The sequence below is a fragment of the Conger conger genome, chromosome 5 (assembly GCF_963514075.1).
Source record: "Conger conger chromosome 5, fConCon1.1, whole genome shotgun sequence".
NCBI classification, from domain to species: Eukaryota; Metazoa; Chordata; class Actinopteri; order Anguilliformes; family Congridae; genus Conger; species Conger conger.
The window spans coordinates 42,152,575-42,170,993 of record NC_083764.1 but is presented as its reverse complement, the minus strand read 5'-3'; the positions used below and the strand labels follow the sequence as shown (position 1 = coordinate 42,170,993).

At 39.5% G+C, this 18,419-nt stretch overlaps 1 protein-coding gene across 1 annotated transcript in view; it reads right to left on the bottom strand.

Moving 5' to 3' along the window:
* kif1ab (kinesin family member 1Ab) overlaps positions 1 to 17,096 on the bottom strand; it is a 69,819-nt gene extending 52,723 nt beyond the window's left edge. The window contains exons 1-2 of the mRNA XM_061241084.1: positions 17,015 to 17,096; positions 10,931 to 11,111 (exon numbers count right to left, since the gene is read on the bottom strand). Coding sequence (XP_061097068.1) covers positions 10,931 to 11,036 — 106 coding nt within the window. The 5' untranslated portion in view covers positions 11,037 to 11,111; positions 17,015 to 17,096. The remainder of the gene's footprint in view (positions 1 to 10,930; positions 11,112 to 17,014) is intronic.
* Positions 17,097 to 18,419: the final 1,323 nt, after the last annotated feature.

Genomic DNA, 18,419 nt, shown 5'->3' with positions numbered 1-18,419 from the left:
AACTGAAACAAGTGTGACAGTGCTCCTTTAAGATCATTGGCACAATGAATTCAACAAAGTACCTGGAAATCACAACAGAAAATCTGGTTGCCTCTGCTAGAAAGCTGAGTCTTAGACATAGGTAGATTGGCCAGCAGGACAATGACTCCAAACATCAAAATCCACACAGAAATGGTTAAGTAAAAACAACATCCAGGTTATGCAATGGCCATCTCAGTCTCAAGACTTAAATGCCATCAAAAACCTGTGGTCTGAACTAAAGAGGGGATCCATAAGTGCAAACCCAAGGATATCAATAATTCTTAAAAGTACTGCATGAAAGAATGGTCAAATATCCCTCCAAATGTGTTCTCTAAACTTATCACAAATCATCGGAAAAGTCTCATGGCTGTCATCTTTGACAGGGGTGTTTGCAGCATATTAAACCAGGGTTGACAATAATAGTGGCATTAATAAAGCATACTACTTTACGCATTTCGAAAAATAAAACGTATGTCAATAACTATACAATAACTAACACTTTTTGTGCATATTTATTAAGGGTGCCACAGTATATTACATGCGTAATATACAGATTTGCCATGGAATAATAGTGACAGCTTTGACTATGATGTGTCATTCAGTTAAGGCACCACACTGGAGTATGGATAAGTCTCAAATTAAATCTGGACCGTGCTTGTGCCGACTGTAGCAAGTAGCGCCACAGTGCAATCGGCAAGAGTATGGAAAGGTTGAGTCGGAACTCAGTCCACATTTCATTGCTATTTAGTAACCCCGTTGGTCAATCAAGTGTCCTTGGACTGCATGCAAGAGCCCCCTATAAAAGTTATTCTTCTGACTACGTTCTGAGCAAGTTTAGCTGTAGTCTGCGGTGCAAAAAAAAGCAGTTGTTGACGGCAAGAACTGCAGCTCACTGCATGTTTTTTTGTTTTTCGCACAAATCTCTGCAAACTCTAGAGACTGTTGTGCGTGAAAATCCGCAGTTTCTGAGATACTCAAACCACCCTGTCGGGCACCAATAATTAATCCACGGTCAAAGTCACTTAGATCACATTTCTTCCCCATTGGTCTGAAAAACAGATGAACCTCTTGACCATGTCTGCATGCTTTTATGTATTTAGTTGCTGCCACATGATTGGCTAATTAAATATTTGCATTAACAAGCTAGTGTACAGCTCCTAATAAACACCTAATACAGTGATCACTGAGTGTATAACACAAAAAAAGAATCCAATTTGAAGCCCCTATATCTTGCAGAAACCTTTGTGTGGATATCATTCAGTGACTCAGCATACACAGTTTGGCAAGCTATTCTTCCGTGCTGCATAATCGCCTGTTTCTAAATCTGTCCTCTGTGCCAATCGGGAATAATGAAAATAGGTGTCTAGTTGACACAAACGAGATGTCTTTTTAAATGCAGTATTGACATTGATAAATGCGGTCAGCTGTTTGCCTCACATTCTTGTATTGATTCATATTATTCTGGAACAGCAGGCGTGATGGTGCAAAATGTTCACAAGGGATTAAAGACAGGTTTACAACAGACTGCTTTAGTTGTGTATGCGGTTAGCTGCAGCTTAAGAACAAGGCCAAATCAATATCATACTGTGATCAGTGGTCCTAATTTGCTTCAACAAAAATAGTTTGAGCTGCCTTTCTAAGATACAAAAACATACAGTGGTGGTATGAAAAAGCTATTCCACTTCAGTGTGTTGGTAAAGTGTATTAGCTTCAAACAATCCACAGGATGTAACACTGGTAGCATGATCACAATTTCACATTGAAACAATCTATTTTTAATTCAGAATTGTAAAATTAGTGTATTTAAATTCCCTTCAGTCCAGTTGATTGCAGATCAATTCCTGATTATCTATAACCTCAATCAATCAATTCAGAAAATGATAAGTGTGGACATATTCTATTACTGTTCTGTTTTACTTTGCTTTGTGCTAACTTCATAGCCTTTAGTCATTGAAAGGCACTGTACTGTACCAGCTTGACATTCATTGTGCAACCCGGAAATTATGACATTATACTTGTGTTTTTACCAAGAACCAAGAAGGTTTTCATCACAGATAAAATGAATGTTCTTTTCGTCAGCTACTGTTCTGTTTTGCAAAGGGACCTATGTTGACAATTACTCTTGATGTTAAAGGAGCTGTGATGAGTATAGGAAAGGCTGGCAACCAAAGACTGGTTCAAAGGACTGACACACCGTATTTGCAAGAGATTCTATCACTGTTTTGGAATCCATCAGAGATGGATGCTTTGATGCTTGACTTAGGTGGCACACCACTTGAAATTTAATTTGCGAGGGTGGTACAAATGCTCCAAAAAGATGCTCCACAGCAGTGTCTTTTGGTTTCACATATTGTGGCAACAGCTCTTCAGGAAACTGCTGATTGCTGTAATCATAGTGCCCTCAGTCTTGTTCCCTTTGTGGCAAATTGAAGCATGAATCATTGCTTCCCCCATGAAAAATAGATTAAGGACAAGACAATTACATGAAGAACTGGGAAGAGCCCGGTGCATTTAGAACAGCCAAGACTTTCTTACAATTGGCAGTAATATGCAGTGCTGGTGTGTTGATGCTTTCTTTGTGTCTCTGAGTTTCCCAGCTCATTCTCAAACTACTGTGCTGCAGCCAGTCTGACAAGCAAGCTAAAAACTTAGCGCAATGTATTTCCTGTTAACTTAAATATTTGTTTTAATTTGCTGTTACTGTAGGTGATAATACTAAATTTTTCTATTTATTTCACCATAAGTTAATATAATATCTGCTATTACGTTATCTGTTAATCACAGTGTCTGATTTTCAAACATTTCTATTATTCTGCTGGTTTAATGTGAGAAAAAAATGTAAAGAGCAAAAAAAAAAAACATTCTTGTCTGCATGGCAGAAATAGAAATTGTTGTCAGCTACATAGACACATACAGTATGAAATCCAACCTGGACTGGTCACGCCAGTGATAAATGCCTGTCTGTCAATCTCTGAAGTGCATCAGTCAGGCAGATAATCTCCCTTCTCTTCCGTTCTAATCAACAACTAATGGCACTGTAGACCACCATTCTAGAACACACTTGGGATTTCAGGAAATAGTCTAGGGGTGAATCCAACAAATATCTGGATGGCCTTTCATGGTTTCCTGGGATAGAGGGCACACAATTTGTCTACAGTCTTTGCATACTTGCTCGTGTCACACCTCTGCTCATCTCACTTAATGTTAATATGGATTGCCTTCCATGATCTTGTGGTATTTCAAGGGGAACTCGGGTTTTTGTTTCGGACAAAGAAAAGACTGTATCCTTATGGCCCACAAACATGACATGCAGTAGTTTCATTTTCCCAGGAGGTTTTCCATCCAAGGACTAAGCCCTACAGCCCGTAGCTTCAGGCATTCTGTAGGAGCACAGTATATGCTGATATGGCTCCTGACCACTGGCTACACATTATAGCTCTAATCAGGTTTAACATCTATGTAATAGCTTACAGGGTAGTGAATGGAACAGCTGCACCATCTCTCCAATCAATGTTCAGATCCTACACCCTTGCCACATCTGTCTGTTCCTCAACCTCAAGGAGACTGGCCATCCACTCCCTGTTCAGACACTTGTTTGGTGGAATGAACTCCCACACTGGTCAGGACAGTAGAATCATTGGCCATCTTCCAGTGCCGCCTGAAAACCCCATCCCCTAATACTCCCACCTTTAGTACTAATAATCTGGGTCATCCTGTAGTCCAGGTGGACATTTGAGTCCCTCCTCTCCAAGCTGGACTACCACTACAGGTCTGGCCATGACCCCCTCCCTTTTCCACCATAGACTGACACTGGGCATCATCAATGTCAATCAGACTCTCAAAGATGACCTGGTCAATATTACAGTATGGAGGCATAGGAGTTCTGGGAGCGTCAGCAAGCTCAATGCAGTGATGAATCCCCATGAATCCTCCTTAATTAGAGATCAATATTACAATCATTTGGAATCAATATTACCAACAATAGGGATGACTATTCCCATCATTAGGGATCTCCATTACGACCATGAGAGATCACTATTAACATCATTAGGGATCAATAGCACTGTCATGAGGTATCACTTATTTGACTAAACTGTGTGAATTTGAGAGAGAGTTGTAACTTTTTAATGGTCTGGCAGAATTCACCAATTAGGTGATTTTTAATATGATCACATTAGATACTCTCACTGTAAATACATTTTTAAATGAGAAGCCTCTCACACTAGAAGCCAGTAAGCGAGAAATGGTAGTCCAATAATCTGTACAGTAAAGTGGATGTTTCCTCTTCCAGATGGGCATTTCCAAGTGAATTAGTGTTGCCTCGGTACATACATAAATTACAGCACAAGTTGACTCAGTTGACACAATATTTGTAAGCTGAAGGGGCAAATGATCAAAAGAGCATAACAGAGGATCCAGCATGACAACAGCTAAGAAAGGGCTTTATGGAGCCAAGGAGCTCCATTAATCTCGAGGTCGGACAGCCCTTGGCATTTGCATTGTTGTGGGGAATGAAATCGGCCATGGTGTTTTGTTAAGACTCAAAAGGCACTCAGCTGGGACTTGTTGAGCTCACTGCTCAAGCCTGGTCACAGCTCTTCTGCCTGGTGATTAAATAGAGGGCTAGAGGCAGGCTTGCCAACCAGTAAAAACCAAGCTATTTTTCACATTAGTTGTGGGTTTACTAACTCTTTCCCAGCGATGGCTAAGCGCACAGCCACATGTGAAGGCCGAGTTAAGCAAACATCAAAGAGCTAGCAGCAACCAAGGCCAACTGTCACATCGATTTGCTTTGCAACAAGTTGCCTCACATTGCCCCACATTGCCCGTATAAATTGCACGGGAACACACCGCAAAGTTGACAGCTGACGGCCAAAGTTCTGTGTATATGTGAGAAAAAATAACTCTCCATACCAGGAGGTGGCGATTTTGCAATCTGTATTTGCAATTCAGAAAAGAAAACCAGAGGACCTAGGATTGCGTGAAGAAAAACAAAGACTCAAACATGGCCAAACTGTGGCCAGTGGTCAGCTTGGTGTGTCCGGGCCTTAGCATGGAGACAAACCCCCAGCTCAGGCTGAGAAAACAGTGGGCCATTGACCCGCCCTGGTCGGCCTCCAGCAACAGGCACCAGAACTGCCATTACATCACCCATTCCCAAAGGTCTGCCTCGGCCTGCCCGATGATCCTTTATACCCACAAACAATGAACAGATCCAACAGCCAAATTGGACCAAGGCTACTGTCGGACTTTGAATACTTCAAATGCACACTAAGTGGAATCACAAGTGTTTAAAGGTACAATAGGTAAGATTTTTGTGTTAAAATATCGTTACAAGAATATTGTCATTGTAAAAGGCTCACTGACATGTTGACTCACCCTCTACCTGTGTTTATAGTCCTTAAATTTGGGTTTGAGATAAACAGTGTTGTGGTTTGAGCGTATTTGTTGCTGCAATTCCTCTCTTGACTGTTAGAAGTCTGAAATTACCTATTGTACCTTTAAGGTTATGATGAAATGGTATAGCCCTGGAGTTTCATTAGCCCAGTGTCAGTAGTCTCCCAGCCTCTCTTAGCAACTACCTTCTTGTGACTAAACTTTGAAGCAGTTTTTCTCAAAAACATGGTCTGGTGGCATTCAAAATTTAATGAGACGCAACTCCATTGATACGCAGAGTAGAGAGATAACTTGTATCATTAGAAGTCTTATATTCTCATCTTTATAGTAGTTTCTAAAACTCTAAATATGTTTTGGGGTCAATGTGACTGATTTTAATACAGCAGGCCACATCATACTAAGCAAATATTTTTTTGTTGGGGGAGTCTCTGGTCTTAATATATTGTAGCAAGTCACAAACCAGACAGAGGGGTTCTCGTTACCGCACTTTAATCTCCTTAATCACTCGGTACATTTCCAAACAACAAGCACAGTTTACCCCAGCTCAAAACACACGAGTCTCTCCCACGCTTCCGTGGTTCCTCCCCTTCCTCCCCCCTGACCCCAAAACAATCCCTCCCTCATCAACGTCATCAACAGTCTCTTAAAGTAACAGTAACAGCTACTAACCAGAACTCAGTCCGTTACAATATTATATATTATTATATATATATTATATTATTATATTATGTTATTAAGCATTGCTAACGACAATGCTGAAAACGATGCTACAATCAATACAAATACATCCTTTGCAATTTCACATTTCTTCACATTTGTAAGCAAGATTCCTTTTTATTAACAATTTTCAAAATAATAAAAAAGGAAAAAGGCCCTGTGCAAAAGTTTGAGAACCCTGTCAGTTCGTACTTTTGTAACTCATCCTCGGGCAACTGGACTGTAACAGCTTGTAAACGGTTCCTGTATTTCTCGCTTTTGGCATTTTTTCCTATTCTTGCTGGCAGAACACCTCTAGCTAAGAAATATTCTTCGGCCTCCTTGCATGTATGGCTTGTTTGAGATCTCTCCACAAATTTTCAATAATATTCAAGTCTGGGGACTATACCATTCCAAAACCTTCATCCGTCTTCCCTAGAGGTACTCCAATGTTGATTTTGAGGTATGCTTTGGATCATTGTCTTGCTGGAATACCCAACCTGGTTTCAACTTCAATGGCTGGACTTACCTTTGAACATTATCCCCTCAAATGTATTGATATTTGCTGGAATCCATTCTTCCTCGCACAATATTTCCTGTGCCCCCAGCTGCTGCACAACCCCAAAGCATAATGGATCCACCTCCATGCTTCACAGTTGGCAAGGTGTTCTTCTCTACAAAGGCTTCACCATTTTTTCTCCAAACATACCTTATTCAAATTTTGGTTTCGTCAGTCCAAAGCACATTGTTCAGATTTCTCAATGTTCTCTTTTGCATACTTCAGATGCTTGTGTTCAGGTCATTCTTTCTGGCAACTCAGCTAACTCGGTCTTTGTTGTCTAAAGTGCGTTGTATAGTTGTCCTTTGAACAGCTAGACCTGCAGTGATATGTGAGTTCTTCTGAGCATTTCTCACCAAGTCTCAAACCATTCTATCTGAAATCTCTCTTAGTCTTCCAGACTTTGCCTTGACTTCAACTGTTCCATTTATCTTCCATTGTTTCCATGTTTCTGACAGTAAAAATAGGTCATGGTTGTTAAAACCAGATGGAACATCCACTGCAGTTGGATACTTTAGAAGGCATGGAGTTTCTTCAGAATAAAAAGTTCAGCCCTGGAATTATACTCACCTGACTCATTGAAGCCGGAATGAGTAAATCACCGGGGTCTGGTCCTTAGTAATCATCTTTTTAAGTAACAAGGAATAATCCAAAATTTTTGCACAGGACGCTTTTCCTTTTTTATATAATTTATAAACAGTAAAAAATGAAAAGGAAAAAAAAGCAATCCTGCTTTAAAATGTGCAGAAAGGTCTCATGTTTAAGGCTGTACTATTTAGAGTTCAGGTTTGTTTCCATCACATACAGATTCATTGTAACAGACACTTAAACCAGGGGTGCCCAAATTTTTGCACTCCACTGTATTATCTGCATTTTCAGTCACTGCTAAGTAAACCACATTTTTTAAAATAGGCTATGTCTTCATGATTTGTAAAGCTAGCAGTAAATCCATGGAAAGAAGATCATGTATCTACATTGGAAATCACCTGGATAAGAACATCAACTAAATGAAAGTAAAACAATGTATTTGAAATAATTGCAAATTCCACTAGAATTTTTGCAGGCAACCTTCAAAAATGTACCATGAACTTTACCTGAATACCACTGCTTTCTGTATTGGCGCAAATACAGAAATATATTTTAAAAAGGGAAGTCGGTCCATGAAGTAATTATGTAAAAGTTGAAAGCTGTTCATCATCTGAACAACTAGGCAACTATCTATGAGAAACTAAAACTGACATCGGCACTGAGCCAGAATTTGAAGGATTATTCAAAGTCATTAAGACATTGCTTGAGGGTTCCCTGAATCTGAAATATAGAGCTGATGCTGATTTGCAGATGATGGATTGTACTGAACCATGCATTTCATTAATCTCATAATGCTTCTTACAGTGTAGCCTTTAGAGGTGCAGCACTCACCTCAGTGTTGAAAATCAGCCATTTAACTCACCACATATCAGCTGAGGTTGAGATGTACTAGATAATTACTTAGCCAATTAGACTGGTTTGTGATTAGATAGCCACATTCAGAGCTTGATAAAAAATATGGCAAGTGCCCTCGGGAACACCCTGTGTGATATATAACAGAACCTAATGACCAGAGTGAGTTACAGTAGAAATGCTGCTTATCTCATCCAAAGCCTCCAACAACACAGTGCCCCCATCACTACATATGGGATTTTTTCAGAATTTCTTGTTTCAGAGAAGACAATCTAAAAATTGCCTTCCTCTAACCTTCATTTCTGCAAGAAATTGGTCTTCCCATGAGGTCTTCCATTCATGTATTACTCAAACCAACCCCATATAAAGTAGCTTCAGCCATGAGGCAGGTGAAAGTGTTTAGGGCGGTCTGGCTGTTGTCTGGCTAGCTACTGTAGACCTATGTTCTAATAAATGACTGTATCTATCTGATGCCATATGCCTGAGACTACTCTGTGGTATGTGTGCATTTATGAGCGGAGAGATAAAAAGTTTGAGGGCTTTATAGATGAGTGTGCTTACACGCTGTGAGTAAAAAAGCACAAATTCTGAGATTGATACTACCCAGTCAAAACATGAAACCCTGAAACTTTTGCATGACAGACTTGCCACAAAAACATTCTGAGAATGTTATTGTCATCTGAATCACATGCTGAAAACAGATGTCAGGTGACAGATGGAGGCATTTCACCTTACAGTAAAACTCCCCCTTGCATTCTCTGCCTCTAATTTATTTCCTGTAATATGTCTTCTGAGGTCATTAAACACAATTAATGGTCTCAATAAAGACCAGTACGTCAGCTTGAATTTGTGAGTCTAAAGGACACAGACATGCCAGAGAAGCCATTAAAGAGAGTAGTGGGAAAACTGTGAAACTGCAATAAGAAAGAGCAGCAAGACGAACATCCTGTCCACTATGGAATCCTAGGATCTGGAAACATTCCAAAGAACACCTATGAAACAGTGACTGTTGAAAAGGAACCATATTTCTAGCCATAAACTATCAAAGGAGGGAGTAGACCACCAATTTAGGCCAAACTGTGAATATTTCAAAAGCTACATCCATTATTGACAAAATGGCTTCTGCCGTGCGTAGCAGACTGGAAATGAAATCTCTCTTGAGATACCTCTCTGACAAAGCCCACTCAGTCCTGCTTTCCCACACTTCTGCTCACAGGAATGGGGCAAGATGGCCAACAAACAATCCTGCTTTGGCTCACTCACAAAATGAAAATGTGTCTGACACCTATCTTATTCTTTCTTTTTCTGCAGAAATTGCTCATTCGTGTAGACATCACTGATTCAGAGAATTGAAACTACTTAAGACTCCCTTTGAGTTAAATCATGTGTAAAACAAGATTTTTTTAAACTTGGAAAACCATGTTCACTGTTATCTGTTGAAATGCAATTATATAGAGGCCTCATTGATATTTTTCAACCATAGCTTAAAATATTCTTTTGACTCCTCGCAAACACATAATGCTGTTCATAGCTGTAACATTGTACCGATGTGATATTTTTGACAAAATGCAGGTGGCTTCACAATACTTTCAGATACAGACACAGACACAGACTATCTAGACAACAACACAGACGACTAGAAATGTTGATCATCTAAGCATGCTCTTCTACCACAGAGTGCTTCCACACTAACAATTTTATCAAAAGCATCTAAGCAATTCTGCAAGGCTCTCTTCAATATTATGCAAGGAAGCATGGCAGTCAGACAGGAAGCTTTTAAATGTCCATTGGATATAAAGCAACAGCAGCCATCAGCGAGTGCCCAAGTTAAACGAAGTGTAGTGAGAAAAAAAGGCACAAGACTGGAAGCTCTGTAATCATTGATTTCTCAAGGAAAATGATCTGTCACAGCACAAGGTCCGATAACTCAAATGGTAAGATATTAACAAACAAAAAAAGTAGTAACCATATGGACGTAATTCTGTAAAATTTTTAAACAAAAACAATTCTATTTTGGACAATGGAATTATCTTATGGCACAGTGCACAGTGCTGAAAGTAAAATTGATTTATTTGTTTACTAGGTAAGTCTACTGTACAACTAATCACAAATACTGCAAGATAAATAGTGCAACATACAGTACATCCATTAATTGCATTGCCTGAAATTTCACATTCATCAAATGCATCGTTCTCAATTGTTTATTTTCTACATAAACAGCCTATAGAAAATGAATCCAGAACATTTCCGCTATTTGGACAGCCAACCTTATTTCAAAATCACTGTCTAGCAGGTGGTTATTCCTGAGTTTTATGCTGCTGTACATTTACATAAAAGTAACAATTCAATTAAGAATAAGCTAATAACAAATTACTAATTTTATCTACTGATAATGCATTAGCCTACTAGATTTGAAATGTGCTCTGTGAAATAGTAAATGTTAATTACTGGCTTATATTTGTGAAAGTTTGTAAGTGACAATAAAGAAAATGAGGACAATACAAAAGCTTGGGTTTATATGATAACATTTAAACATGTTTATATTTAAAAACCTCTGCAACCAGCAATCTGTTCATCGACTTCCCATCAATCTATCCAACCCATACACACACACACACACACACACACACACACACATACACGCATACAGTATCGTACAGTAAATGACAATGACATATAATTCAAAAACCTCTACAGGTCTTAATTCAGAGGACGCGTGACAGGAAAGCAATGGAAAACATTCACCCACTCACTCAGAACTCACTCACACCACCGGCCCACAGAGTGACAGGGAGAGCCCCCAGTTCGGATACTCACTAGTTGTGTTCCCCGTCATCTGGATGATGCACTTGCTTTCTTTGCTGATCTCGCGGGAGTTGAAGGGGCGGACCCGCACCGCAACCTTCACCGAGGCGCCTGCCATGGTGCCGGCCGCTCAGAGGTACGCTGGGAAGGGACCCGTCAGGTGGGGACAGGGGGGTGGGGGGTGACTTATAACCTGAGGGGGAGACACCAAGCATCGGATTGGATACATCACACTTCAAAGAAAAGTATTACTTAAAGGTTTCTTAAACTTGGCCCGAGTGACCTTGGCCCAGGTGACATTTCGAGACCTAATAATTATACAAAAATTTGTTTGTGTTGTAAATATGTTTTCACAGGGCACTAAATATATGTGCGAAGTTTTACACAGAAATACTGCTTAAAAGTATGAAAAAATGCCGCATTTAAAAGTGTGTATCTGCTCGGTGCCCTTTTCACTTTGGTATCTTTGAAGTTCAATATCTCAAAACCAGTCATAACGCAGACAGGATCTTGTAATTCCAAGGTCGTGATTTGTTCAAGCTAAAATAGCTATTTCCAGTGTCTAATGAACCAACTGTAGTCAATGGAAGCTAAATGACATACATCTTATTGATTTATTGGTTAACTGGCAGCCAAAATCATATTGGAGTCCCACATATGGAATGTGTAGACACCTGGATACTGACATATCTGTCTGTGGGGAAATAAAGTCTTTAAAAAAATGCCAATGAAACAGAGTTGCAATCCGAATAAATTCAATCAAACACAAAAATTCAGAATAGACTTAATTAACTGTATCTAATAAATCATCTATGGAATTGACTGGAACAAAAAACTGAATACATAGGTACCCCCCCCCCCCCCCCTTCCAGGACCAATTTTAAGAAGCACTGCTCTTGAAGCACCAAAAGACTGCTCATAATGTCAGAATAATATGCATCAGGTTCATTGTTTAATTTACATTCAAACAATAACAATTTTTAACACCACCGTAATGTCTTAGCTTCGTGGCTTCATTACTTTCTCTCAAAGTGCAAAACCTCTTCAAAAACCATAGAAGGAAGTGGAGAAAATTGCATGTAGTGGTATCAAATAATTATTTCCTAATTATTATTTTGTTCCAACAAAAAAACTGCATTACTTACAAGATCGCTTGGGACTAGCTGAGTTTTCTACCTTTCGACATTAAAACCTTTTGAGTATGTGATCAGATTCTGTAAATCAGATGGAGATTTATTTCACAGATAAAACAGCTGTACTGTGTTATCCAAAATTCACTGAAAACAAAGGGACCTAATGTATCCCAAAATAGGTGTATTTTTTTCTTAGTTAAAACGATCCTATCTGAATATGAAGTTACAAGATCAAAGACCTCAGTTCAAAAATGGAAACGAGCAGACCTTAACCAAGCTAGCTGGCAGTGTGAATGCATTTTTCCTACAATGATACACACCCTGTTCTGTGAGGATATTACATGTCTGCTGAGATAGGAAAGAGACATACAGTATGGCGGTGTTATGAAAGGGCCATGCATGGTCAGTGGTCAGCGACAACCAGAGGAGACAGGCGTGTGGCACCCACTCTACAAAGGCAACAAAGGAAGCGCAGTCGTGGCAAAAATGGCAGGCCACGCCCAGAGATTACATTAGCCCAGTAACACGGAAACAAGGTAAAGCCCAGTCCCACCAGAATGAATTAAGCAATACTATCCAGATTAAGAAAGGTGAAATTAAGACATCTACTTAATGTAGGTTTGTAATCAATTTAACAGATTATCGTGAGCAGAGAATTTGAAGGTTCTAGCATTTTTGAGTCATAAATATGTTGTTTATTGGGCAATAAATACATTGTATACAAAAATACTGTTTAAGAGTATAAAAGATGCAACACTTTAAAGCCGTATCTGCTTGGAGCCCGTTCACTTTGGAATCTTTGAAGCTCAATATGTCAAAACTCTCAAAACGCAGATAGAACCTCCTAATTCTCAATAATTTAAATTTAAAAAAAATAAAACATTTAATAAAGAGATAAAAGACAGAAGAGATAGAAAATGTGTGTGAGCTTCCCTGTACATACAGTATGTGTGAGATGGGGTGTTACAATGCGAGATGGAGAAAAGAACATAGATACAGCTGTCGACAGATGAGGTAAATATCTGTGACTATTAACGTGAAATTGATATAATTGTAGCCAGTATTATATCCATGGCAATTAAAAATTGGCAGCGTTTCATTGAGACAAATGGCTTTTTAATGTTATTAACTACAGCTCAGGCAAAAGCAGCTTTCAATTTTATTGGAAGTCGTACTTTTAAATGGGGCACTTCTGAGCATATCTTGGGAAATGTACTGAGAAGTATCCCTTCATGAGAACTGACCCAAACCAAACCTAACGCTTGGAATGATTTGATATCAAGAAATCAATATCTAACTATATGAAATGTAAATGATGAATAACGCCAAATTATTGTATCCTTTTCAAACAAGGGCATTCATTAATTCCATTAATAATGACAAAATAGATTGTACTGATTGCAGTTTATAAGGCAACTGTACATTACAAATAGCTAACAAAGGATAACTGTACATAACTGTACATAACCTAGCTATCTAACTGACTAGTCAATAAGCTTCAAGTAATTGCATACCGCAATTTAAAAAATATACACAGTATTAACTAACTAAACTGATGATATCTTACTAGTCAACTAACTTTAGACCGTGGTCATCACTAGTTACATAGTTACAGTTGCTAAAAAATAAAATGCAATTATGTACCAGGTTGAGAAATACTAGCTACATCATGTTAGCAATCTAGCATGTTCGCAAACTACAGAAATATTTCATTGTTTATTAGTCAGAGACAATAATGACCAGCAATGTATCGATTAAATTGTGAGCTAATTTGTCATATTAATATTACAAAATATATTTTAAAATGCTCTTAAATTTTAAGTAAATCACCCAACTAACTGGGCTATTCTATGTAGCAGTGCATCTGGCTAATCCACTACTCGGATGCATTCATACAGAATTTACAATGCCAGTGCTAGTGCTAACTATGACTGGCAGTCATGCAGGCTGGCTAACAGGCCATAATGTCACCAAGGAAGGGATGGATTCAGTCTGCAGGGATTTCCTGCCTCATCAGACAAAATGGACACCTCTCATTGGTCCGCGTGCCTTCGGATTGATTTCACTTTTTGTCTCCTTGCTCCAGCTGCATATATTGAGCTGCCCTTCTGCACAATAACCACACAGCATCGGGCTGAAGAGCGGATGCAGCAGCAGGCTGCAGGTGTTTGTTGCACCCAAATTACCTGACAATGCAAAAATTGGACAGGCCTACAATTATGAGAAAGCATTCCAAACTGGGGAATACAGAAAAACAGGTCAAGCACAATTTAAGTCTAAAAGAGTTACAACAGTACCTTCAGCTCATTTGTAGCCTACCTTTCCACTCGCACAAGTTGAGTAGAGACTACCAGTATGATTGGTTATGATACCCACTCAATTACTTACCAGTACATCAGATGCTTCCTAACCCGGATGAAAATAGGCTGGTTTAAGGTGTTTTTGACTATTTTAGCTGGTCAACCAGCTGATGACCAGCTGACCAGCCAATATAGTGAGCCAGTTCACCAGATGACCACCAGCTAGCTTAACCAGCTTTGTCCATCTAGAGACCTGCTTTCACAAGCAACAAACCAGCAAAGGCCAGCTAGAAATTTCGAAAACACAGTTTAAACTATTTTAAACCAGCTTAGAATCCCAGCTGGTCTTAGCTTGAATTTTCAGCAGGGAAGTGTAATTCCTAATATTGTTGTATTGTTTGACTTTGTTTTTGTTAATGGCCTATTGTGTAATCATTAGCTGCACAATAGGAAATCAAGGAATTTTCCAGTAAGATGAGATTCAGCATCATGTGCCACATTTGTTTTTTTCTAATGTTCCCTTTCCTCCATGGTGAATACATTTAGTATTTCATCCGTACTTTATATACATTTCTGTCACTCCAGAGGGATGAAGCATAGGCGTTTGTCACCACCTGCTTTCTACACTAGAGACTCATCTGCAATGCCTGTTTGGCAGCGGTGCCTCCCTATGCAGTCTGAATCATGCTCCTTCTCCTATAGCCAACTACCACCTGACTGTGATTTGGGCCAGGATTTTCCCAATTCACAACTTGCTTTTTTTCTCAAAATTTGTTTAACATTTTCCAAAACTGTGAAATAAGAAACAGGGAAATAGCTGGATGGTTAATTACATGACAATTCTAACTCATTAAGACTAAATGTGATTACACCGTAAGCTAAATACCGGTAAGCTACACGGCGGGCAAGACAGTGGTCTTGCTTAGTCATTTAAAATAATTGAATTCGGGCGTCTTTTTTTTCTTACAAGTACTTCGAAGTAAACTCGTATGTGTACATATCAGATGACGAAGGTGCGGGAAAATATTTCCATGGGTATTATGCAGTCTAGACAAAGCTATGTGTATATCAATAAGACAAGCACAGTAGCTAGGCTACTCACTTTGATCACCATTGTTAAATTATAAGCCATCCACCAAACGCCCACCTGTATACCATATCTAGTTATTTCTGATGTGTCATGCACAGGTAGCCTGTATACACCTTCGATACGCAGAATGCATTTTTCCTAACACTATAGCCTATGATCGTCATCGGGAGTTTTATCATCTCCAAAGCTATTCTATTTAGGTCAGCACACTAAAATAGAATAGGTTCATGTTCGCTATTGGCTTACTTAATCGACGGTAGGCTATACGATTCAACTCATTACAACATTAAAAACATTTTATATTATCTGATGAAAATGCATTACTTTTTGCTTTCCTCCTATTTTCGCCCCTCATGTCCACGACAGCCTTTTCTGTCTGGTGAAATGGGTGGGTCTTTCCAGAGAGAACGCGAAGCGCTTTTAATTTCTAGGTGCATCACTACGTAAACAGCTTCACATACGAATCCCTTTGATATGGCTTTCCGTTTAGAAATAAAGCCAAACATATATATTATTCTCTATTAATCTATTCCACTTTGTATGGCAATATATATATGTACGTGATAAAAGTCGAGGTGCACTTGCATACGCCTTTAATAAGAAATGTAGCACAATTCAACGCAGCGACTGCCGGAAAACAAAATGTTTCGCATCTCCCCACAGCAACAGACGTGCATATATATTTTCATAAATAATGCATAGCTGATCACGTACAGAAATAACACAGAATGTATTCATCCACTTTGCATTATCAAATCTTCTGACGTGACGCCGTTGGAAACAACTCAGCATATTACAAAACCTCATAGGAATTTAGATTATGTCTTTTAATATAAAATTCTCTAGTAAATGTTTAAATCACAAACAACGAACCACGACAAAGCTGTGAACGGAAAGGAAACCTGACATATTTTCATAGTCAATGTAGTTCGATGATAAATAAACTGGGTGCCCCAGTTGTTTACCTGAGGGTACCCTGACGCCCTGACTCCAAGCTTGCAATCACCACCTCCATCTTGAAATAAGGATAAATCTCATATAGGTATATTCGTTCGTAGGATGCAGTAAGAAAATATCCGTCGCTCTTTTAAACGTTCACGCCTATTTGAAGTTTGAAAAAAACAATGTAACTTAAATTGTAAATACGGCTTCTGATTCAATTCCCAGCGAATGTATCTCGTATGATTCACATTTTAAAACACCAACCTAAATGATGGTATCCATATGAGCCCGTGCACAATGCAGATGAGTTATTACTGCAAGCCATATTTGTCACACATTAAGATTATCTGAGCGATGTATTTGATTTTGTCCCTTCTTCCCGTTAAATGGCAATGCATTTCAACCATGTCATTGAAAGGTAAAGGTAGGTTTTTGTAGGGATACATCTGTCGCAGTAACCTTTATTCCTGGTTTCCAGTCACATAGGATGTGATATGAGATGTCGACAGTCCCTGCATGGTCAGAAAAACAGACTCAACCTGTCATGATACCAACTGGAAAAAAAATATTGGCTACGTGTGATCGTTAAAGTGGTCATATCCTCCAGACACAAAGGCGAGGGAAGTCTTACCTTTCTGGTGTCACGTTTCTGACTGCAGTGGGTTCTTCCGTGAGGCGGCTCTGAGCCCAGCCTCTGCTCTTGTCACCACTGGCTATTTCTGTTGGCTCCGCTGAACTGAGAGCCTCCCTTGTCCCCCAAAGCCGGGCAGGACGGACCCCAGGCAGATGATTACCCGGGGTGGGTGTGCGCCAGATATGGTCTGGGGCCTGGTACGGGGTGGCTCGCCAAGGGGACCGGGGAAGGGAGGGGGCAATGGATCCGGGGCGCTGCGTGCTACACAATCCACAAGGCAGAATCGCTCTGTTGATTGACTAAAGCTGGGATGCTGCGCGGTACTGAGGCGATGACATCATCACCGAGGGAGTCAGCAGCATCAATGCAGCAGAGAGAAAGAGAGAGGGAGGGTAAACTTGAGAGTGAGGCTGGGAGAGAGAGAGAGGGAGAGCGATGAGGTAGGAACAGAGCGAGCACGCCAGGGAGATATTCTCATACAAAAAAACAGCTATTTCATGCCAATGATCAGCAGGGTGCAAACGTGATTGTCTGGCAATGTAACCAGAGGCAACGTATTTACACGTGGAGTTACTCAACATAAAACATTCTGCGTGCAATCTAAATGGGTGTACACCCTTGTGAATTGGCCCTGTGGGTCAACTAGGGGAAAAGTCCCCTAGTTCAGATTAAATGATAATAGTTGTTGCTCTATGCAAATAATGTGAGGTGGTCCATTTTGCAATACTTCAATAGTTAGAGTTAAAATGAACAGGTGCACCAACACGCTACAACAACCAATTAGAAAAGAAGTGGTGCTCAACAACTGTGAAAAAAGAATCCAGGATAGATTTCTAAAGTAGAAAAGGAAAAGACACTTAACAAAAGTTCTTATGCTCAGGATTTCATCTATTGGACAGGAAAACTGATTGGTGTTATCTGACATGTTCCTCAGAGTTACCTATACATTCTTATATAGCTTGCTTAAATCTATTGTGCCTGGTAAAAGATACTATTTCTACAATTAAAACACAAAATGTAAGAAACATAAGAATTTGTTCAAATGAAATAAGCGTGCCACACAAAGCCCTTTAAGTGTGCGTTTTTGCATATTTGCACATCATCACCAGAAACGATCATTAGCCTAATTTAGAGGAGAGTAGGCCAATTATACACTGTGGATCCAAATGATCTTCGACAGGCATTTTTAATTCATATAGTGGCCATTCACTGAAAGGTGCAGACTTTCAGTGTTCACCCACAATGTGACATCACAGCACTATGTGATCCCAGTACAACTCGTAATCTGGGAAGGCATATTTCCACCAAATGTAACAGAATAATATGTGAAAAAGAAAACGATCACTTGTCATGAAATTGATTTCAGTTACCACTGTAATGACAACACCACTGTGGCTGACTA